This window comes from Fusarium redolens (assembly GCF_020744475.1).
Source record: "Fusarium redolens strain MPI-CAGE-AT-0023 chromosome Unknown BKA55scaffold_28, whole genome shotgun sequence".
Classification (NCBI taxonomy): Eukaryota; Fungi; Ascomycota; class Sordariomycetes; order Hypocreales; family Nectriaceae; genus Fusarium; species Fusarium redolens.
In genome coordinates, this window is record NW_025763691.1 from 480853 (window position 1) to 502819 (window position 21967).

At 32.6% G+C, this 21967-nt stretch overlaps 3 protein-coding genes across 3 annotated transcripts; 2 read left to right on the forward strand and 1 right to left on the reverse strand.

Moving 5' to 3' along the window:
* Window positions 1-301: 301 nt before the first annotated feature.
* Window positions 302-1854, forward strand: BKA55DRAFT_585020 (uncharacterized protein). Its single transcript, XM_046194405.1, has 2 exons — window positions 302-1115; window positions 1168-1854. Exons 1-2 carry the CDS (start codon window positions 367-369, stop codon window positions 1811-1813), a joined length of 1395 nt encoding a protein of 464 aa, XP_046042120.1. The 5' UTR covers window positions 302-366; the 3' UTR covers window positions 1814-1854.
* Window positions 1855-2143: 289 nt separating this feature from the next.
* On the reverse strand, window positions 2144-3475 carry BKA55DRAFT_217381 (uncharacterized protein). The gene has a single exon (XM_046185209.1). It carries the CDS (start codon window positions 3404-3406, stop codon window positions 2408-2410), a length of 999 nt encoding a protein of 332 aa, XP_046042121.1. The 5' UTR covers window positions 3407-3475; the 3' UTR covers window positions 2144-2407.
* A 3309-nt stretch (window positions 3476-6784) lies between these two features.
* Window positions 6785-7207, forward strand: BKA55DRAFT_546297 (uncharacterized protein; the record flags this gene model as incomplete). Its single annotated transcript, XM_046190904.1, has 2 exons — window positions 6785-6867; window positions 6910-7207. The coding sequence occupies 2 exons, from the start codon at window positions 6785-6787 to the stop codon at window positions 7205-7207; spliced, it is 381 nt and encodes a 126-aa protein (XP_046042122.1).
* Between the last annotated feature and the right edge of the window lie 14760 nt (window positions 7208-21967).

The following is a 21967-nucleotide window of genomic DNA, read 5'->3' on the forward strand; positions in this document are numbered from 1 at the left end:
TAAATTTTCAAGAGCCCAGTCTGTCTGTCACATTGTTAATGAATTTCTACGTCCCTAACTAAGCCAAAAGTGTGTTAACCATTCTATAGTAAGTTTCAAGATGACTTTTGTTTTCAGGTAAATTGTAAATAGAAAATTCATAAGGAAACTACCCTAAACATGGGTTAAGCCAGAATAGGCTTAGTGCGAGAATGAAAATGCTGACTCACTCGAATTGCGGCTTATCGATAGCTTATCAGGCTGACGCTAAGCTGATATGACGATTACCCCGCCAACGCAATTAGATCCAACACTTATCTAACAATAACAACTTTCTTCAAGGTCGTCATCAAGATAATTATCATCAACAGCAACCACGCAATAAGCATGTCATCAGCTTCCATAAGAGACTGGCTGAGAAATATACCTGATCATTATATTTCCAAGGATCTTGATATTGAGCGCCCATCTAAGCGCCCGCGACATCAGCATCCTGTAACGCCAGACCCTTCAGAAGATTGCTTCTTCGCCGAAATGCCCCCAGCGCAACAGTCTCCAACAAAGCGGCAAAACCTACAGATAAGCAGTGATGAGAACCTGGATATTGACACAACTCCAAGGCCGAAACGCTCCAGGCCTTTGCGGTCCGAGTCTGAACACTCATTATCGTCACATCTCTCCTATCATTCGAGCCAAGTGTCTGGCCAGAGCTCCCCGCGAAAGCAACTGCAGAGCCTCAAGCTTGATGCGCGGGGTATTGAATTTAAGGATCTTGTACTGTTTGATAATAAGCCTGGCAAGCTTGAGGATCTTCTTGAGGCCATTGACCTTGTCATGGAGGGAAAGGGTATTGCGTCAACTTTGCAACAAGATGCATTGATATCTGCATCAAGATCATTAAAAGACTTCAGATGGGCTGCTAGAGGGAGTGACTACTTCTCTGCAGACCGAGACATCATTGGACATACACCCTCTCCAGAAGATGTCAGCAGAGTTCTGGCAGCGGCGGCAGAGTGCAGCTCAAACTCTCACCACGAAGTAAACTGGAACATGGAAGTTCATCAGCCTCTGTTATCACTGGCCTTCCGCTCCCCCGATCAAGCTCCATATTCGCATTTAGTCAACTTCATGGGCACGTAAGTTATCCCCCCAAAGTATCAGCAATCATTCATCCGCTGACAAACACAGCACGCAAGCCTGTCTCATACCAGATTACACCAACTCTTCTGTCTCTAAAAAGGTTGACTTCAGCATTTATATCGAGCCTGGGAACGACTTGGAACGGTCAAGACAAGAGTCAGTCCAAGACGTCATTTCTCACTGTCAAAGGGATCTTCCTGAATCCGTCTTCAATTTCACCGACGCCACGCCCCTGGCCCATCGCCCCATCGCTTTCAGCATTGAGACTAAGAAGCCCAGTGCCGGGTTCGACGGGGCGAAACTGCAACTTGGCATTTGGCAGAATGCCCACTGGACGTTCCTCCGCCATCTTGCTCAGATCGCAGGTGAGAGGTGCACAGCGGCAGAAAAGACCGCAGCTGTAGGGTCTGAGACAGTCACGAGTACTGGGGATGAATCGACAGCGCAGAAGGCTTTTGACCTGCCGACTTTTATTCCTGGCATCATCATCCAGGGTCACTTTTGGCACCTGATTATTACCACGCCGCAAGATCGAAAGATAATGGTCTGGCAAAGCATAGGCATTGGGAATACGCAGAGTACAAAGGGGATATATCAGATTGTGTGCATATTACATCTCTTGAGGCAATGGGTCAAGGTGACTTACTGGCCGCTTGTTTGGGAGATGGTTCGTGCAGGATGGCCTAGGGAATAGATAGAGGATATCGCTGAACAAATACAATATACAGTAGAGGCATGAACCTGCACTTCAGTGAACTTGACGCCCTGGTAATTATCACGAACAGCAGCCTGCCATGTTCACCACAGCCAAAGCGAGAGCCCTGGTCGTGGTGCGGCCAGACCAGGGGCCAATCGCCACCGTATGAGTCCGCGCGATTATATCTCGCAAGTTTCCTAATGCTGTGTGAGGACTTGTGGGTGTCAGTGAATCTAGAGTTCTAATGAAAGTGTAACCATGCTAGATCCTTGTGTATCAAACCGGTGTAAGGTCGATGTATATCTCCGCCTCAAGAGACAGCAGCGGTTCTTCTCATGCAGCTAGAAACTCAATGCCATCTACTAGTTAAGCTTGCCGTAAGATTCTTCTTGACTTTAATTGCAGCTTAAGGGCAGTGGTGACACCGATCAAGCCTTTTATGAACTCCGTGTACTAGTTCAATTGCTATCTACATCATAGGTCCGTCCCGCTCGCCAGACTCCTCTCGAAGGCGTTGCCAACCATCCGTCTCACTTGCATCATCCTTAACACCGCCACTACCCTCGATTCGACCGTTTCCGCCGTCCATTATCACTTGGGGTGGAACTGAGCCATCTCCTCGTCAGTCAAACTAGCTGCCAGTGTTGTCATGGCTTCAACCATCCCGGAGCATTTGCATGACATGGGCATAGTTGACAGGACAAGCATGGTATGGCTGCCGGTGTCATGTTGAGGCAATGTCATCAAGTCTTCCTCGTGAAATTGACCTCCTGTGGCAATTCGATTGTCGTCTTGACCATAGTGGACAAATTGCCAATTGTAAATCGGCAGGGCCTCCACATGACCAGCGTTCCCCGTCCAGACCACAGGCCTCCCGACAGGCACTGTTATGTCGCATAGTCGGTGCTCCCCAACGAGCTCGTTGTAGCGCCAAGTGAACACCACATTGATGTATGACAAGCGAGGGCTGTAATGGGGGGATACAACTCGGGCGAGAAGGTTGCAGGCCAAACCGTATCCCACGCTGCCGTTCTTCGCAAGCTGCACCGATACACCAAGAACAGGGACGTCCCGTAGATTCAGCGGAAACATGGCAAGTTCGCCCTTGACGTAGAGAAAGTCTGTGAGCGGGTTGCACAGACCGAGGCTAAGACTACCTCTCGATGGATCGTCGATATCCAGGAAGTAATCCTCCCCCTCGTTATTCTGGACCAGCTGCCGAATGCACCTTCTCGGAAACTCGCGGAACCAAGGGAGCATGATTCTCCGACTGTCTTTGCAGACGTCAAGACCAGCAGGTCGCCGTGGAGATTTGATGACCTGACGCCAACGATGGCATGGCCGCTTGTCGTACATTAGGTCGAGGGCATTCAGACCTGGCCAATCGCCGGGATCGGCCTTGCACCACCTATTATAGCCAGACAGGATCTCTATAACCACGTGGTGGATCGTGAAGTCAGGGAGGGACAGGCGCCAGATCTTCTGCTGAAGCTCCTCGGGAAGTTTAAGTAAGTGACAAGGAGGAGTTGGTGAAGGAGGAGTAGGGACAGGAGAAAGAGGCGGAAGAAGAAGAGGCGGAGGAGACGACATTGCTAAGGCGCGAGGTCTGCGTCAGCCTTTGGCGAGATTCAACTCTAAATCACACCTGCTTAAGATCAGAGAGAGCATGTCTGTTATATAGCATGGCTGAACTGGTTTTCCCTAAAAGGCTACATTTTCAGGAAGGCGTAACACGGCATGGCGGAGTTTGTATTATTGGCCCTATCTTACCCATTCGATCTCTCTCGATCAGCCAGCCCATGACAGCTGTATTGCAAGCTAGCTGTGCTGTGTTACATGAGATATTACAGTGTGCTTTGATCTTGTGTAAAGGCTCAATCAGACCTGAACCTTAGGCTGGCAAAACAGTCCTGGACCGGTAGACCGAGGCGTCTGTCTCAGTTTTGTGTTACAACTTGTGGAGGTCAAGTGATGCGTGGCAGGGCAATAATAAGGCAGCAAGTGCTTCACTCTGGGATCCCGGTACTTGGAAGAGGGGTAGTGCGACCAGGCTGTCAATGTCTCAGGTGGTCATTGAGCTCTTGTAATGCTAGTCCAGCAGACCATGATACATGAGGTTAATGAATGGATCATATGAAGGTGCGGTTGTATGCAGATCACGAGAATCACAACTGTTTCATCGGTGAAAGGTGTAACTAACGGCTTCAGAACTGGCTCTGCTGCCAGATTCGATGCCATGCCAACGTAGCCGACGTTAGAGTCTTACGTGTAATGTGATATTGTGGCTGCTTACGCGCGCTTGGTGTTGGCGCCACTGGAGGAGCCTGAGGTTAACTCCTTATTCGTGGAAAGACTCTATGTCCTGTTTCCTTTTTCTGAACCACGACTTTCCATACGGTAATATGATCTGCAACACAGTGAAACGCGTGAGGAGCAAACATATTGGCTGGTCGTTGAGAAAAGAGGAATTTGTGGCCCTTTGCTACCGTGCAGGTACTGAGGAATTATTTGGCTCCAGGCTTCATATACATGGCCTGCGTCGTGTTACTCCGCCTCTCATTGCACAAGATGTGTATGCATGCTCTGTGATTGCGCGACTCGATCTATGCTGGCGGTGATGCAATCAACGCTCCAGATCTTGATATGCAACCGTTGACGCCCGACTTCGTATCTCGGTTGGAAGCCCGTTTTGAGCCTCGTGTAACACACCATGTAGCGGATTGAGATGAGGGGAAATGTCGGTGTGACGAGGCTTCAGTTGACAGCGTTGATGACCTCAAAACTCAGAAACTGTCAATTTATGATGTTCGGTAATGCGATAGATACTCCGTGATTATATTCTACAGAGGTGGTTCAATGCGAACCGTGGAGATGGCTCGAGACTGGCATACCCAACTGGGGTAACAATTGACCAATTATAGAGGAAAACACTCAACCATACGTAGTAGTGCTTGGTGTTATCACGTACTGTGTCTTTTTTGCAATGACTAGCCAATTCCGATACCCTTGTTGGCGCCCTGATATCGACGGAGGTATGTGATTCGTTGGACAACTTCTCAGTACATATTGTCTCAGCCACAACGCTTGGCATGGGCGCGAAGAACAGTACTCCAATGCCGCATATTTCTACAGGCGAGAAGCTTCTTCTAATTCATCTATCCTATAGAAACGAGGAGCTAGAGTCCCCCAGGGCCAGACCCGTAGAAGATCAGCAGAGACGGTTATCCTAGGCACCGAAATATTTTCTTGGCGATCTTCGCGTGGCCCACGGTCTTCCCGATCGTTGGCCGGGCCCCTCCACACAAACGCATCTCTCAGACACGGGAAGGCCCGGTATCCCAGTCTGGGGACGGTCAGAAAACTTGGGACGTCAATCGAAGTGATGAAAATGCTTAGGCAGGGCTTATTGCGTGTTGATGAGTTTACTTTTGTTCATAATTCAAGGTCCGGAGTCTTCTGATACGTCAAGGCCAGCGCTACACCGACTTCTCAGTCAATATCAGCACATTCATGGTGGGCATAAAGGCTCACTATCCTACGTAATGTGAGGTTTTGGCGCTAGGAGCAATTATTGTGGATCGATTCGACCTTCATCGATTGAGCGAAGTCTTGGCAGAATCCAACAAGTACGCCTTGGAAGTATGAAGATATCCCATGTTAACTCACTGTGCTTATCCTCTGTACTAATGATCAAAACGAGTAAATTGGATTCTCTCGGGGGGCCAAATCGATAACAGTAAGCGCTGGATGCGGAGCCCAGCACGTACTCTTCCGATGATATCTCCAGCACAAGTCAGAACCACTTTCACAGTGTCCATGTCGCGAAAGCTTGAGTTCTCGTCATGTTGGCGACCAGCCAAACAGCATTGGCGTCTTGAACCAGAACATCTCAGGGACCAATGGAGTTATTTTTAGTTCTACTGTGCCGTAAGCCCAGTCAGCTGGGACTAAAATGTGGCGGACTTGTGGCTTTATGAGGCTGGAGCTGGGAAAGGCTGGCCCAGCGAAGTCGCCATCTTGAGATGAACACGGGAGCCCACGATCTTAAGATAAGGGGAAGTCAGTGAGTGACCTAAAGTCAATGCATTGATCTGTGGCCTCTCTCAATGTCGTGCGACGATATTTAAGGCGGCTTGATTGGATGATTGCCTTTGATTGGCTAGAGATAGTTTACACTGCGGGACTAGTAACTGTTTGTTTGGGAGTAGCATCACGAAGGATAATTACTTGTGATCATGCATGTAGCTGAACAACACGACCTGGGAAAAGGCTCACGGCTTGTTGGTCATTTTAAAGGTATAAGATACATAATGCACTCTTTTATTGACCCATTCCACTATTATTGTTTCCCCTCTCACTCCAAACAAGCAGCCTCCCAATGATGCCTCCAATATCCATCTTTGATCCAAATGAACCGACAACCATTATGCATTACTTTAATCGATAACCATACACATGACCTTACTTGCAGAACTATCAATCCATCCAAATACCAAAAATAATCCCTTGCGCCAGAACATCCACCTAATACCGCCTTTGTGTCTATCATGCTATGCCGAAGCCCTCCCATAACCGTGCGCCAGAGCGAGAGCGCCATGCGACACCTGCGTGTCTCGAAAGGTGGTGATTGCACTCACTCCTTGGCGAATGGCAGAAGTTATAATAACTGCCCATTGACAGAAGATGATTGAATTTCCTATGACACCCAGTAGAATAGGCACAGAAAGTCTGAGGTTCATCAATTGCACCATCTTGTTCTGGTACGTTAAGCCAAACGTCGTGGTGATGGTGTGGAGACGTTCAAACGGTCGCAATAGTATCAGAGAGGGTGGCGTGCCTACGCCAGGTCTTGGCATTCTCTAATGAGGTCAGCAACCAGAGACGGTCAGGGATAAGTGACCAGGAATCAATGAAGATGTGAAGCACAAGTTACCAGCCTTCTGAGAGCTGACAGCTGCCAAAGAGACTATGTATTACCACCTCTCGACGTCAGATGAGCTCTGCGATGAAAACCTGAGTCAAGATTCTTTCTTGACTGCTGTTGACTGCACGTAAGTATTCAACAACTTAAAGGCCAGCAAAGAAACCAACAGTGAGGAATTCTTATCAACAGAAGAGGAAGAATACCATTGGGAGGCAGATGGACTTCAAATGGTTACGGCAGAAGCGAACAGGCTCGCTGCGCTGTTGATTTTCGAAGATACCTGCGCTCTTCACTTCCCAGAGTTGAAATCGCCAAGTGCAACAGGCCGAGAGGATTACATTGAAAAGAGTATCTCAACAGTGAAGATAATCTGCGACAAGGAGCAGGTCCCAGCAGCACTACCTATTTGGCCTGTATTCATAGCAGTCTGCTCCATCGTCTCAGAGGAAGATCGGTGCAAGTATTAAGTATCCTAGAGAAATTTCAGGTTCCCCGAATATCCGGGGTATGCCTACACGTTCATGCTAGCAATGCGATTTCAAACGGCTGGTTACTTTCTCACAAGCTAATAAGATGTTTGGCGTTACTACAACTTAAAGCAAGACAAGAACCAACGCAATGGCAGTGCAAACCTTTCAACCCCTTCCATCATTCAACCTTCAAAAGTGTGGTCGACTTTTGCCAAACCAGGCAGTTGGGACATGTCTCACTTACAACCGGGATGTTACGAATTCCAATGGGCTTCGAGATGGCGTTCGAAACGATACAGTAAACGCCACAGCTGGAATGAGCGCTGCTCTTATCAGTCTACTAGCTGAGCTACCAAGCGAGGACGGCGGCCCTGCGACATCAAGCCAAAAACCCAAGGCTTCTGGGTTCAAACAAGTTGGAGTGAAGGAATAGAAGCTCGGCCGCGGCGAGGATGCGAAAACTAGTAACGGGCTGGCCCTCTGATATGTTGTACCTTCCTTTACGAACCCATTTTGTCTGCAGAAAGGAAGGCAGGATATGAATTGCATCTATGACTTTGGTGATAACGGTCTAGTACGAGTCAATGTCATACTGGCTGGTTGTTCCTGGCAGCGTGTGTGGGCTCTCAGGTGCGAACTAGGTGATGAGCGCAATAACTGCGGTTCTAGTACCATGGCACTTCTTGCTTGCTAGGATTCATGAAATAACTGCAACTTCCATGGTGTTAACACTGAGCAACGTTACTGCCAAGAGTCAGTATGCCAAGCTGCGAAGCTGGAGGGTTCAGATCTACTGCCAGATCTCCACCTGGGCTTGCATCTTGCTGAGCAAGCAGAGTTTTGGAGTAGATGTCGAATGCTTACCACTCTCCTAGCAGAAGACAGACACAGCCCTGTTTGACCGAGAGCATCACCTAGCACAAACTGATTGCCTTCACAACCACGTCAAGCCACTCACGCTCTTGACAAACAATCAACACCCCGCCTCGGTATTGATGCATGTCGAGAACCACCACTCGACCATCGCCATAATTCTGGATGGGATGGTATCAGCGATGCTCTGCTTCGCAATCTTGCGAGTATGGTAAAGCCCTTAGTCAGGTCGCCGAATCGGCAGGTTCGTGAGGAGGTTGCGATTGATACGTTCAAGCTTGCGGTTCATCTCAACTTGTCATGGAGAGGGATGATGAGCACTGTCCTACTGTTGGCGTTGAGAAGCTTGAGAGGATCAGGATCATCTGGACCCCGAAACGTTTGATAGAATCGTGAGATGGAATCTTTTGCGTGAGGAAAGTTGGACGGTGCAAGGAGCAAAGAGTTGTACGAAGATCTTAGGTTCGATACTAATAACGTACCTCTTGGTTATGCGTATCTGCAGTAGTGAAGAAAAGCGCTGTTCACACTTAGGAAAACTCTTACAGGGACGCTGATGCACATCTGGATTAGGCTGATAGTCCTCTTAGCTTGAACAAGAAGCTGTGCTTTGCAGTTGGCGATTGTGTCCGCTGCAGAGGCAACGCGTTACTCAACCACACGCTGTACCCTTATGGAGGTTACTTTGAGGTTACTTTGGACAGAATCAAGGACTCTTCATTGACATTCCAAGAAGCCGGCAGTATATATTTGTTGATGCTGAGCAATGTTACGAGGTTGGCTTTTGAGCAAGGAAGACATCGACTAGCTGCTCGGCAACACCATCTCCCAATATTTCCATAGTAGGCATCCAGACGGTGTTGGTCTTAACGGGGTCTAGGAACCGGAACCGTCTCCTACATATCCCCTTCAACATCACTTTCTTCTCATTCGGGGCATAATTCTTATCGCTCCGACAATACCAAATAATCTTCTTCTACCCTATTCTTACTCCATACCCAGGTGGCACATTAAATACTAACCTATTAAAGAGGCTGACCGATCGCAGTACATCTTTAGAGATGGTCACTCAAGCATAAATCAGTAGGACTAGTCCGAACCAGAAGGGCGAACTGCATAGGATAATTTGTATGCGAGACTATATACGAGAGGTTATGTATGATGAGCTGCGTATGATGAGCTGTATATAATGAGCTGTGTATGATGAGCTGTGTATTATATAAAACCTCTTATACACAAATTATCATACACACCTCTCGTATACAACTCCTGGTTATATAGGTGGATTACTGGGGCAAACCTACTAGGTAATCTACTGGCAATCATCTTCAGTCCATTTCTGGACTTTGCCTAAGCGCAGCTTTTAACATCTGCATATAGCCGTTGCACTGGCTCTATCCTAGAGAGACCCTTCTATTACATCCATTGCGTGTTCTAGCGCAACCACTAACCACGCCTGATAGGCCTTTCGCACCCAGTAGATGGCGCATAGCCCTCATGCCTGCCCATCGCCAACAATCTTACCTCCGGCGACCGTCTGATGGCTCTTCAACGAGCAAGCCCCTTAAGTCCATCCATCCAGCCTAAGATAGATTTCACAAACAGTACTTAGCGCAACTGCATTCGTATCTATAAATATGCCTTGACAAGATGCGAAACGAGACTCCGTCAGCTCTGCTGAGCAAGTCGAGCTTCACAGCCCAAAACAAGGTTGCTGTGCCAGATCACCGAAATGGCAACCCAAACTGCCATTTCTGTGAAATCGGGAAGCATGCTGAATATACTGCAGCTTTGAATACCCGCCCCGGCCCCAGTTCTTGTCCCCTACGCCCCTGACGTGGTCTGTAAACAGGGCCCCCCGCTCATGACCCTGGCTATTTCCCGCCTGGCCAGAATGATCTTTCATTACAGTATGGAAGTCAAGAACTGGCTTTTTCAATCGCCCTTAAGGGCTTCTACGCGGCAGAAGGCTGCGTCATCGTCGTCACCTTTTCTGTGATTGCCAATGTCGATACCGGAGGCTTTGACCTGGCCATTCACTTCATCACTGCCTACAGAGAAGTAGGATGCGCCGCTTCTATCACAGGCAGGGCGTGAAGTACGACTCGGATGGCTCGTTCTCAGCTGAGAGCGTTGTGTTTGACTAAAGCGAAGAGCTCTTCGATGCAGCGACAGAGGCCACCGAGGTAGAGCCTCTCGACGAAATTAACTTTAATACCGAGGATCTTCCGGGTCAGAAGGGAAAGTCAGGTCAGATAACGTACTTTGCAATAGATAAATTAGATATAGTATTCCTTTAAATAGGTTAAAGGAAGAAGGTTAATTTAGGTATTAAGTTTGTTTTTTTTCCCTCACCTTTAGCCTTATATAAGGCCATTAAGCTTTTTAGCTTTTCTATTAATAGTTTAAATAATAAGACCCCTATAGCAAGCTATTATTATAGAAGTCAGAATTAGATAAGGTTTATCTGCCTTAATAATGCAATTACTGCCTTAACTAAGCAGTATTAATATTAGTTATATTTTAATAACTAAATTAACCTTCTTTCTTTAACCTATCTAAAGAACTATATCTTAGTTAACTTTTATAATATAATATACTTAATTTATTTATTATACTTAAATATATTATTTAACTTAAATACCTTTTAACCCTTTTTATTAATAATATAATAGTTATATTATATTAATACTTATATAAAATAGCTTATAGCTATATAATTATATTTATTATATAATTAGTTATAATCTTAATCTAGCCATTAGGCCTACCTTAAAGGTAATTAATAAAAAAGAACTTTATATAATATATATAATAATTATTATTATTATAAAGAACTTTTTATTAAAAGGCAGATTTAATTTTATTAAGGTAATTATTTTTAATTATAGCCTAATTTAATTAATTAATTATATAAAAGGAAGATATTATATTAATTTAATTAATTTAAATTAGGTTAATAATAAGTTAATAGGTCTTAAAAACTTAAAAATAGCCTTAAAAAAAGGTTATTTTCTTTAATTAGGTAAGGTAGCTTTCTTTATTACCTTTATAAGCTTAGCTATATATAAAGAATAGCTCTTTTATATATCTATAAGAGCAGCTAATATTACTAGAGAGTTACTTTTAAATTAATAAGGATAGGGAGTCTATATATAGAGTTATAAGATAATTATAAGGTAAAGGCAGGGTTTAGAAATTTTATTAAAGTTAGAATTAAAGGGATTATATTAAGTTTTATATAAGTTAGTTAATAAAAGTTAAATTAACCTATAGTTATAACTTAATTAATTAAATATATATAATAAGGTATATAATTAATTAACCTTATATATAAGAATAAATAAAGTAAAATTAGTAAAAAAGCAGTAGTTTAAACTAGGGTTAAATAGTTTATAATATTTTTATAATAATTTATCTTAAGAGGGTAGTAATTCTTATATTACTTACTTAATATATATATTATAAGTTATACTTATTAATATTTTTATAAATTTTAACTTATTAATTATTAATATAACTTCTTTATATTAATTAAGGCTAATATATATTAAATTTATTATTAAGAAATATAATATTTTAATAATACTTAATATATACCTTATATTATTTATTAATATTAAACCTAATATATTATAATTTAATATAATTAAATATTACTATTATATATTAATAGCTTTTATTTAGATTATATTATATAGTATTAAGTAATACTAAATATAATATTTACTAATATTAACCTTATTTAGTAATAATATATAACTACTAACCCTTAGGGGCAGTAAGCTATAATACCTACTTATCTTATATTTATTCTATTAGTAGTAATTAATAAATTACTAACTAACTAGGAGATAGATACTATAAATAACTTATCTTAAAGCTTTATTAACTTAAATATTAAATAACTTTATAAGGAACTTAGGAATATTATTAATAAAATAAATAAAATATATTAAACACTAAATAATCTCTTTATTATAAAGTAATAATAGAATTAAAGTATTATATATATTTAATAAGAAATATATAATATAGCATTAGTAATAAATATTAAATAGGAATTTAGAGAAATCTTTAAGCCTAAACTGCCTAAGCCTTTTAATAAAACTCTTAATAAATTATTTATATTTTTTATATAAAGATAAGTATATATTATATATTACTTATATTAATATTATTATAATTTATAAAGGTTATATATATAATAAGAAAACTAATTAAAATTATAGCCTAATAGTTTTAACTTATTATAAATAATTATATTTTAAATTTATTTTATAAAGTAAAACCCTAAACTATTAATATCTTTAAAAAAGAAAAGTTATTTAAATTTAAGGAAGTACTTTATATAGCATTTAAAATAATTAAAAGTAAACCAAATTAGCTTTATCCCTAAAAGTAAAGTTTTTATAATTTATAAGTAAATTATTATAAGACTAAGATATATTAATATCCTTTTTCTTTAATATATTTATATAATAAAAGGGGTTTTAAACAGGTAAACTAGTCTATACTAGGTTTAATATTTACAAAGTTATAAGGCATTATACTAAGTAGTTATAAAGTATTATATCTCTTAATAGTAAATAAAGCAGGTTAGGTATATTTAGGTAAAGAAGTCTTATTAATAACTAGTAAGCTAAGTTCTATAAAAGTGCTAATAAATATAGTCTATATATTAATAAATAATAATAATAATTAATAAGGCTATTATAAGATTAGTAATAATTATATTAAATTAGTATTAATTATAATAAATTATTTATAATTATAAAGTCTTAGTATTAATTTATTATATAGGGTATATAATAATTAATAGAAAATATAAGGTATATATAATAGAACTACTAGGGTTATAATATAATCTCTCCCCTTTATTAAGCCTTATCCTTAAGGCCTAGTTAATATATTTTCTATTAGTTATCCTTAGGTAAGTTTAATCTTAATCCTATAATTCCCTTAAGATATCTAACTGCATAATAAAGGCTAAGAAAACCTCTATTAAAAATAATAAATCTCTTTATATTCTTATTATAATATTTAGGAATCCTATTATGCCTTATTCTAACTATATCTATTAAAAGATAAAAGATTTATATATCCTTAATCTTATAAAATTAAATTACTATAATTTATATATTAAGTTAGGAATATCTTATAATAATTATAGCCTTTTTATAACAATAAGTATATTTATTTCCTTATAAAATTATTTTTATAAGTTTTACTAATATAATATTAATTAAAAAAATTATTAATAAAAAGCATTATTTAAAATAAGAAGAGGAGGCTATTAAAAATAAACTAATTACTCTTTAAGTAAAGTCTACTTATATTTATAATATAATAAATACTTAGTTTACTAAAATTACTTATTTAAGGCACTAGCATTATTAAGTAAAGGTAAAAGGCCTAGATATAATCTAATATAGTTTTAACTCTATAAATAAACTTAAAAAGGCAGAGCAGGATAAGTAAGTAGCTTTAGAAGGTGCTATAATTAATAGGTCCTTCTGTAATTAATCTGCTGCTACTAAGCAGTTTAAGTAGGATTTATTAAGTCTTAGTGCCTTCCTTAATCCTTTTAGTTCTAGTAGAAATTCCTTAAGAGTTATTAGGCATTAGTAAGGTATTTAGATGGTTTTTATATATTTTTATTTTCTAAGTAATCTTTCTATTTAATAAGGTATTTTATTTATTTATTAATTTTTTTATATTTTTAATTACTTTTACTTTATAGACTTTTAGTCCTTTAATTTCTTTTAGTTTATTATTAGTCTTAATATATATTATATTAGCTACTAATTTAAGTAATATAATATAAAAAATTAAATAAAGCCTAACTTTTAGTAATAGGTCTAGTTTATAATTATTTTTTAAGATTTTTCTTTTTATTTTATATAGCCTAATGTATTTATAGTTTAATTTATAACTTAATTATTTTATTATAATGTTTTTTATAGCTAAGTAAACTATATCTCCCTTTAAAAAGGTTAGTTTCTTAATCCTTTTTATATTATAATATTTTTTTATTTACTTTTTAATAAATTCTAATTTTTTTCTTAATTCTTTATATAAGGCTTTTAAGTCCTTACTTTTAATTATAATAGCTAGGTTAACTAATTTTAATTCTTATGCTATATAATATAGGTCTAGGGTAAATCCAAAATTAGCTACTAAAGGTATAGTCTTAATGCTTTTATTATATATTATATTATAGGCAAGTTAAGCGCTTAGTAGCTTTTTTACCTAATTATTTTATTTATAGTTAATATAATATTATAAGTATTATTTTAATACTTAATTTATTTATTTAGTTTATCTATTTATTTATAGTCTAAATAGTATTAAGAGTTAGTAATTTAGTCCTATATATAATATTAATACTTACTAAAATTTACTTATAAATATTATTCCTTTATTTATTAGGATTTTATATAATAATCTATATTCTCTAACTATCTTATTATAGAAAATATAAGAAAGTTATTTTATATTTATATCTTCTTTATAAGGTATATAATAAGAGAATTTAATAAGTTAATTTATTATAACTAAAATGCTATTATAAAAGATTCTAGTTAAGGGTTCTTTTAATAAGGGTAGCTTAGTTATGCAGTCTATTATAACTAAACTCTATAGTCTTTTTATTACTTTTAGCAGTTATAATAGGCTATAAGGCTTATATTATTATACTTTAGTTTTTATATATAAGTTATATTATTTAATAACCTTTTCTACTATTTCTCTAATTCCTTCTTAATTATAATATATTTAGATATATTTTAGGGTTTTTATAATGCCTTAATAGCTATATAAGGGATATTTATATATATTTTATATTAGTTTTTCTTTAAATTATTTAAGTACTTATAGTTTATTATTATAGGTAGGCATTTTAGCTTTACTCCTAATAGGATCTTAAATATTATATCTTATAATATTATTTTAGATTTTCTTTATTTATCTTTCTTAGTTTTTAAGCTTATTATTACTTATAAGTCCTAGGGTTTCTATTTATTAAGTAAATTAATATTCTCCTTTATTATTTCTTTTTAAGAGTTATTTTTTTACTTTTATTATATTAGTATTATAATCTAGTTATTAGCTAATAGCATTAGCTTATTTATTATTTAAACCTTTATAATAAATAATTATAAAATTAAATTTATATAAGTATTTAATATAGTATAATTACTATTAATTAAGTTCTTATATTATAATAAAGTATAAGATATTTTAATAGTTAATATAGACTTTAATTTAGTATATACTTCTTATAAGGTAATATCTAAACTCCTTAAAGTAATTAATAATTACTAGGAATTCCTTATTATAAATAAGGTAATTTAGTTCTACTTTATATAATTTATAAAAATAAAACGTAATTAGGTAAAGCTTTCCTTCTTTATCTTATTATCTAATTTATCTTCTTAAAGCAAAATCTAATAAGTTAGTTTCTAGTTCTATTTCCTTATTAAGGTTAAATATAACTAGTATAGGTTTACTAAAGATAGCTTATTATAATACTTTAAATACTAGTTATATATCTAGCTTTTATATAAATTTCCTATCTTTCTTTATAAGTTTTATAAGGGGGTTTATAATTTTACTAAAATCTTTAATAAATCTTTAGTAATAATTAGTAAATCTTAAGAAGCTCTAAACTTCTTTAACTATTATTAATAAGGGCTAATTTACTATTATTAAGATTTTATTTTATTTTATCCTAATTTTACTAGATATAATAATATATCTTAAAAAGTCTACTTCTTTTATATAAAAGTAACTTTTTTTTAATTTAATTAGTAAGTTTATATCTTATAAGGCTTTTAAAACCTTATAGATATATTCCTTATATTCTTTTTTATTATTTAAGAAGATTAAGATATTATTTAGGTAATATACTATAAAGATATTTAAGTACTATTAAAGTATATTATTAATTATCTACTAAAATATTATAGGTATATTAATAAGTCTAAATAATATTACTAAATATTTAAAAAGTCTAAATTTAGTTTTAAATACTATCTTTTATTTATTTCCTTTTTTAATATAGATTAGGTTATAAGCGCCCTTAAGGTTTAAAGTAATAAAGATCTATTTGCCTTATAGGCAGTCTTTAAGTTCTATAATAAGTAAAAGTAAGGTCTTATCCTTAATTATAAAGGCATTTAACCTCTTATAATCTATAATAAGTTATAGCTTCTTATTTTTCTTTAAGATAAATATTATTAAAAATCCTATTATTAAGTTAAATATCTTAATATTTCCTTTTACTAATTTTATATCTAGATAATCCCTTAAGGTAATAAGTTCTTTCTTATTAAGATTATAAATCTTTTAAAATAGTAAGTTATCTGTTTTAAGCTATATTTTATAGTCCTAATAGCTATACTGCAGTACCTTTATTTTAAGTTCTTCCTTAAATAGTTTTTTATAAATATAATACTCCTTTAAGATGTTTTTAAGTTAATCCTATTATTTTTATTTTTTAAGTTACTTTTAATATTTTAGTTATTTATTTAGGTTATATAGTTAATATCTAATAAGACCTAGGGCTTATTAATTTTATTATTTCTTGTCTTTTATATACTTATATTATATTCCTTTTAAAGTTAGTAAATTCTTTATTTTATATATACCTATATTATTATCTTTAGTTAGGGTTTAAGATCTCTTATTATTTATTATAATCGTTTTATTATTACTATTTAAGTTACTATAAAGAGTAACTTAGCTAGTTAGCTAGTTAATATATAGGTTTACTTATTTAAGCTATAGCATACTAAGGATAATATCTATATCTAATAATAGGGGAATAATATCTAGGTTTATTCCTTAATTTTTCCCCTAGATAAGGACCTTAAGGTAATTAATCTCTTAATCTACTATGCCGTTATTATAGTTAAAAGGTTATCCCTTTATGCTAATAATTAGGTATAAGACTTGCTTTTTTCTTTATAGTAATCTAAGCTTTATAACTAGGTCTAGGTTAATAAAGTTATATTTAGCTTTATAATTAGTCTAAGCATTTAGCTATCTCCCCTTAATTTAAACTTTTAGTACTAGGCTATTAGGCTTGCTATCTTATATAGCTCCTAGAGCACTTATTAATCTAAGTCGTTCTTATCCTTATGCTTTGCATATCTATAGCTCTATTATAAATAGTATTTCTCTTTTCCTAATATATCTTAGTAAATTTGTTTGCAGTTGCTATTACAGTATCTTTCTCTATTAGTATAGTTATTCTTAAATTCTCTATTATATAATAGCTACTAGAGGTATTCTTCTAATTCTATATCTTATTTATCTAGTATAATTCCTTATCTAGATTATTTATTATTACCTATATCTTTAGTAATTATAATTTTATTAAGTTATTAGAAATCTATAAGGTTGCTATATAGGTTTTCTATTAGGTAATTATACTATCTGTTATTAATTAGTTTTTAATACTCTTTTTCCTATTTTTAGTATTATTTCCTAGTTTCTTTTAGCTAGTCTTCTTAATTAGCTTCTGTTTTTTAGTAAATATATTTTCCTTAGGTAATCTTATTAAATTCTTCTTTAGCTTTTTTAATTATTTATTAAGAGTATTAAATCCCTTTATAAAGCTTTTTTATTTTATAAATTTATTAGTAATAAGGTATATTAAACTGTAATTCTGCTATTTTAAGGTATTTATATTAAAAGTATATTAAGTATCCTTTTATTTTTATCTTTAAGTAAGGTTTATTATTAGGCATACTAAGGATTATAACTAGAAAACAGTTATTATTTTCTTTATCTTACTTATATATCCTGCACTAATAGTATTTATATAATAACTAAGATAGTTCTTTATATTTTAGATAAGTTAGAAATATCTTTATATTATTCTTAGCATTAAACTTTAGTTCTTTCTAATAAGGATTTATAATATCTATTATATAATAGGCTTTAATATTTAGTATTTTAATTCTATTAGTATTTTTATATTTCCTGGCTCTTTATATATACCTATCTTCTAGTAAGGTATATATTTTATTACCCTATTTATTAAATAGTAAGTTATAAGATTACTTCTACTTATTTTTAATTTATTTATCTTCTTTATAGAGATATTATATAGTATTTTAGGCTACTCCTCCCTTATATCCTATATTCTAGGCATGGCAATAGTAGTAGGTGCAGATTTTATCTCTAGCCCTTTATTCTTTTCTAACCGCTTTCTCCATTACTTATAGGGTTATTCTAAAAGGGATATTATCTATTATTTTAAATAATTTAGCTATAGTAATATTATTTTATTTAGGGGTTATAAGTTTATCCTTTCCTTAGTTTTTAGTTCTAGCAAATCTAGGCATTTTATACTTAGTAATATATCCTTTTTTAGTATTTACTATAAGGGTTATTTTATTTCTTTAGGTAATTATCTTAATAGGGGTATTATCTATCTATTTAGATACCTAAGCTTATTCCTCTATATTAAGGGTAATTACTTTTCCTTATTATATTATTCTTAATACTTTTAGTTTTCTAAATTTATCTTTTTCTTTTTAATTTTCTTTTTATTTCTAATATCTCTTTTATTACCTCTATTAGAAATATTCTTTTTATTTTAAATCTTTTATCTTTTAATAGTAGTAGTTATTATCAATTTTGTTTTTATAGAGTCTTTACTATTCTTCCTTTATATCTATAAGTAGTTTATTTCTTTTTTTTCTTATTATCTTAGGTAGTAGTTTTATAAAAGTTAACTTATAATGCAGAACTATATTATATCTACTCTAGGTTATTCTTAATACTTTAGTTAGTTTAAGAGGTTATTTACCTTATTTTTACTATTAGGGTTTCTGCAGTTTAGGGCATTATTGCGCTATATACCTAAATTAGTTATAGTTATAGTATTTATATTATAATATATCTTATTATCCTTTATTGCCTTACTATATAGCTTTAAGTACTATAAGTCCTGCTTAGGTTTTATATAAAGTATTATTCTAGTAATTACTTTATTATTAGCTTTAGTTTTAAAAGTTACTTTAGTTATTATTATTTTATTATTAGTTAAAGTAATATAAGTTAAAATTATTACCTTATTTATAGTTAACTCTCTCTCTTTTATATTTATATTATTATTTATTAATTTTAATTACTATAATAATATATATAGTTAAACTTTCTTTAGGTTTATTAGCTAGGTATAATTTATCCTTAACTTCTTCTTTTAGTCCTTTATAATAGATTTTTATTAAGGCTTTATTATCCTATTTAGTCTTAAATATAAGCTATTTAAATTTGGCAGAGTAGGCTATATAAGACTTATACTACTTAAGCGCAAGTAATTCTACTATAGCTTGCCGTTCTTTATTAATTACTTTAAAATTATCTTTAAGGGTTTATTTAAAATTATCCTAATTTCTAAAGATATTCTAAGTATCTTAATCTTATACTTCTTCTTTATTCTTAAGGAAATCTCTTAAAATAGGTTTAAACTAATCCTTTATATCTCCTTAAATTAAGCTTATAATATATAAGAGTTTCTTTATAAGGGTATTTAGCTTATTCTTATAGAGGCAGAAGTAAGCCTTTATTTAGGTTAGGAATAAGATTATATCTATAGCTTAGCCTCTAAAGGGTTCTAGCTTAAGGGGCTTAAGTACCTCTTTAAGGTCTTATTTATTACTTCCCTTATTAGTAGTTATAGCAAGATATATATTTATTTAAGCTTATAAGATATAAATAATATTATAAAGCTATTAAACTTTAGCTATTATCTTAATAATATTAAGTAGTACTTTAATATAAAAAGGTATTAGGCTAATATTACTAAATATCTTAATAATATAATATTATTTAGTTATTAATATAATATATTTTAAATAAGAGCTATTAATATATAATAAAAGGGGTTTTAAATAGGTAAACTAGTTTATATTAAGTTTAATATTTATAAAGTTATAAGGCATTATATTAAGTAGTTATAAAGTATTATATCTTTAATAGTAAATAAAGCAGATTAGGCATATTTAGGTAAAAAAGTCTTATTAATAGCTAGTAAGCTAAGTTTTATAAAAGTATTAATAAATATAGTTTATATATTAGTAAATAATAATAGTAATTAGTAAGGCTATTATAGGATTAGTAGTAATTATATTAAATTAATACTAATTATAATAGATTATTTATAATTATAGAGTCTTGGCACTAATCTGTTATATAAGGCATATAATAATTAGTAGAAAATATAGGGTATATATAATAGAACTACTAGGGTTGTAATAATTTAAAGAATTAGTTAAAGTAAAATTATAATAAACTAATTAATTATAAACCTTAATTAAATATATTAATATAGCTACTAAAATTAATAATTAATTATTTACTTAGAAAACTTAAAATTCCTAATATAATAAATAATAAAATAATATACCTTATTATATTACTAATTTAAAATATAAATATAATAATAATATATTTTATAATATTAAAGTAAAACTAATAGAAATAAAAATAATTAAAAATAAATAAGTTTAAACTTACTTATTAATATTAAAATAAAAAGTAATACAGGGAATTAAAATATAAAAACCTTATTAAGACTAATTAAAAATATAAACTAATACTTAAAAAAAGAAATATATTAATATTATAAGGGAAATAATAAACTCTAAATAGTAATTAAGGTAATTAATATAATTAAGAAAGATAGATATAATATATTTAGTATTAATTTTAATATAAATATAAAATAAATATAAATATATACTCTATTCCTTAATAAGGAACAGACCCTTAAGAAACACTTTCTTAACTTAATACTAAAGGAATAACCTATCCTAGGATATAAAATACTAATTTTTATAAGAAAAAGGGAAACTAAGAAAGAAGTCCTTAAATGGAAAAGACTTAAATATAATAAAGAAATAAAAGACCCTGAATTTTAGAAAAAGATTTAAATAAATAATAATAAAGTTATATAAATAAGTAAAAAACCTAATAAGAAAAAAAATATAAAATTAAAAATAAAATAATAAGAACTAATACTTATATAGAAAAAATAAAAAAGTAAATATAATAAGATTATTATAATAATTAAAAAAGGAAAAGAAGTTAACCTTAACCTAGATAATAAACTAAATATTAAAGAATTTAATAAGGTATTAACTAAATATTAATATAAATCTTTAATAAAATAAAAATACCCTTTAAAATTTAAAATAAAATAATTATATATAATTAACCCTTACTTAATAATAAATATTATTTTTATTAAAACTACCTTAAAGTAATTAAATAAATATTATAAAAACTTAAGTTATTTTAAAATAATAAAAATATAAAGAGAGTTTACTATTAAGAAAATTAAATATAAATAAATATAAATAATTTAAAATATTAAAATTATATCTTAATATAATAAACTTAAAAACTATTTTTAAAATAATAAATATTAAAAGTATATAAGACTTTTTAGAAAATAAGTTATAATAAAATAAAGTAATAATATTTATATTTAGGCCTATAAAACAGAAATTATTAAAATTTTAATAACTTTAAAAAAGTATATTTAATTAAAAAGGGAATTTTAAAGGTATTTATATTACTTAAAATATAAGTAAATATTATAAATATTATATTTTTTTTAAGTTTATAAGTTAGCCTTAAAAGGTATATCTAAGCATTTCTAAAGTTTAATATAGTTTAAACATTTATTACCCCTATAGCTAGCAAAGCTTTATTAAGTCAAATTATTATAGTTAGCTGCCTTAATTGCAGCCTGAACCTAGCTATATATATGCCAGCTAAAAAGCCTTACCTGCTCATCAGCTGGCCCCAACCTTCTTCCTATAACCTACCTGAAAGGATACCACGCTTCAATCACCCATCACG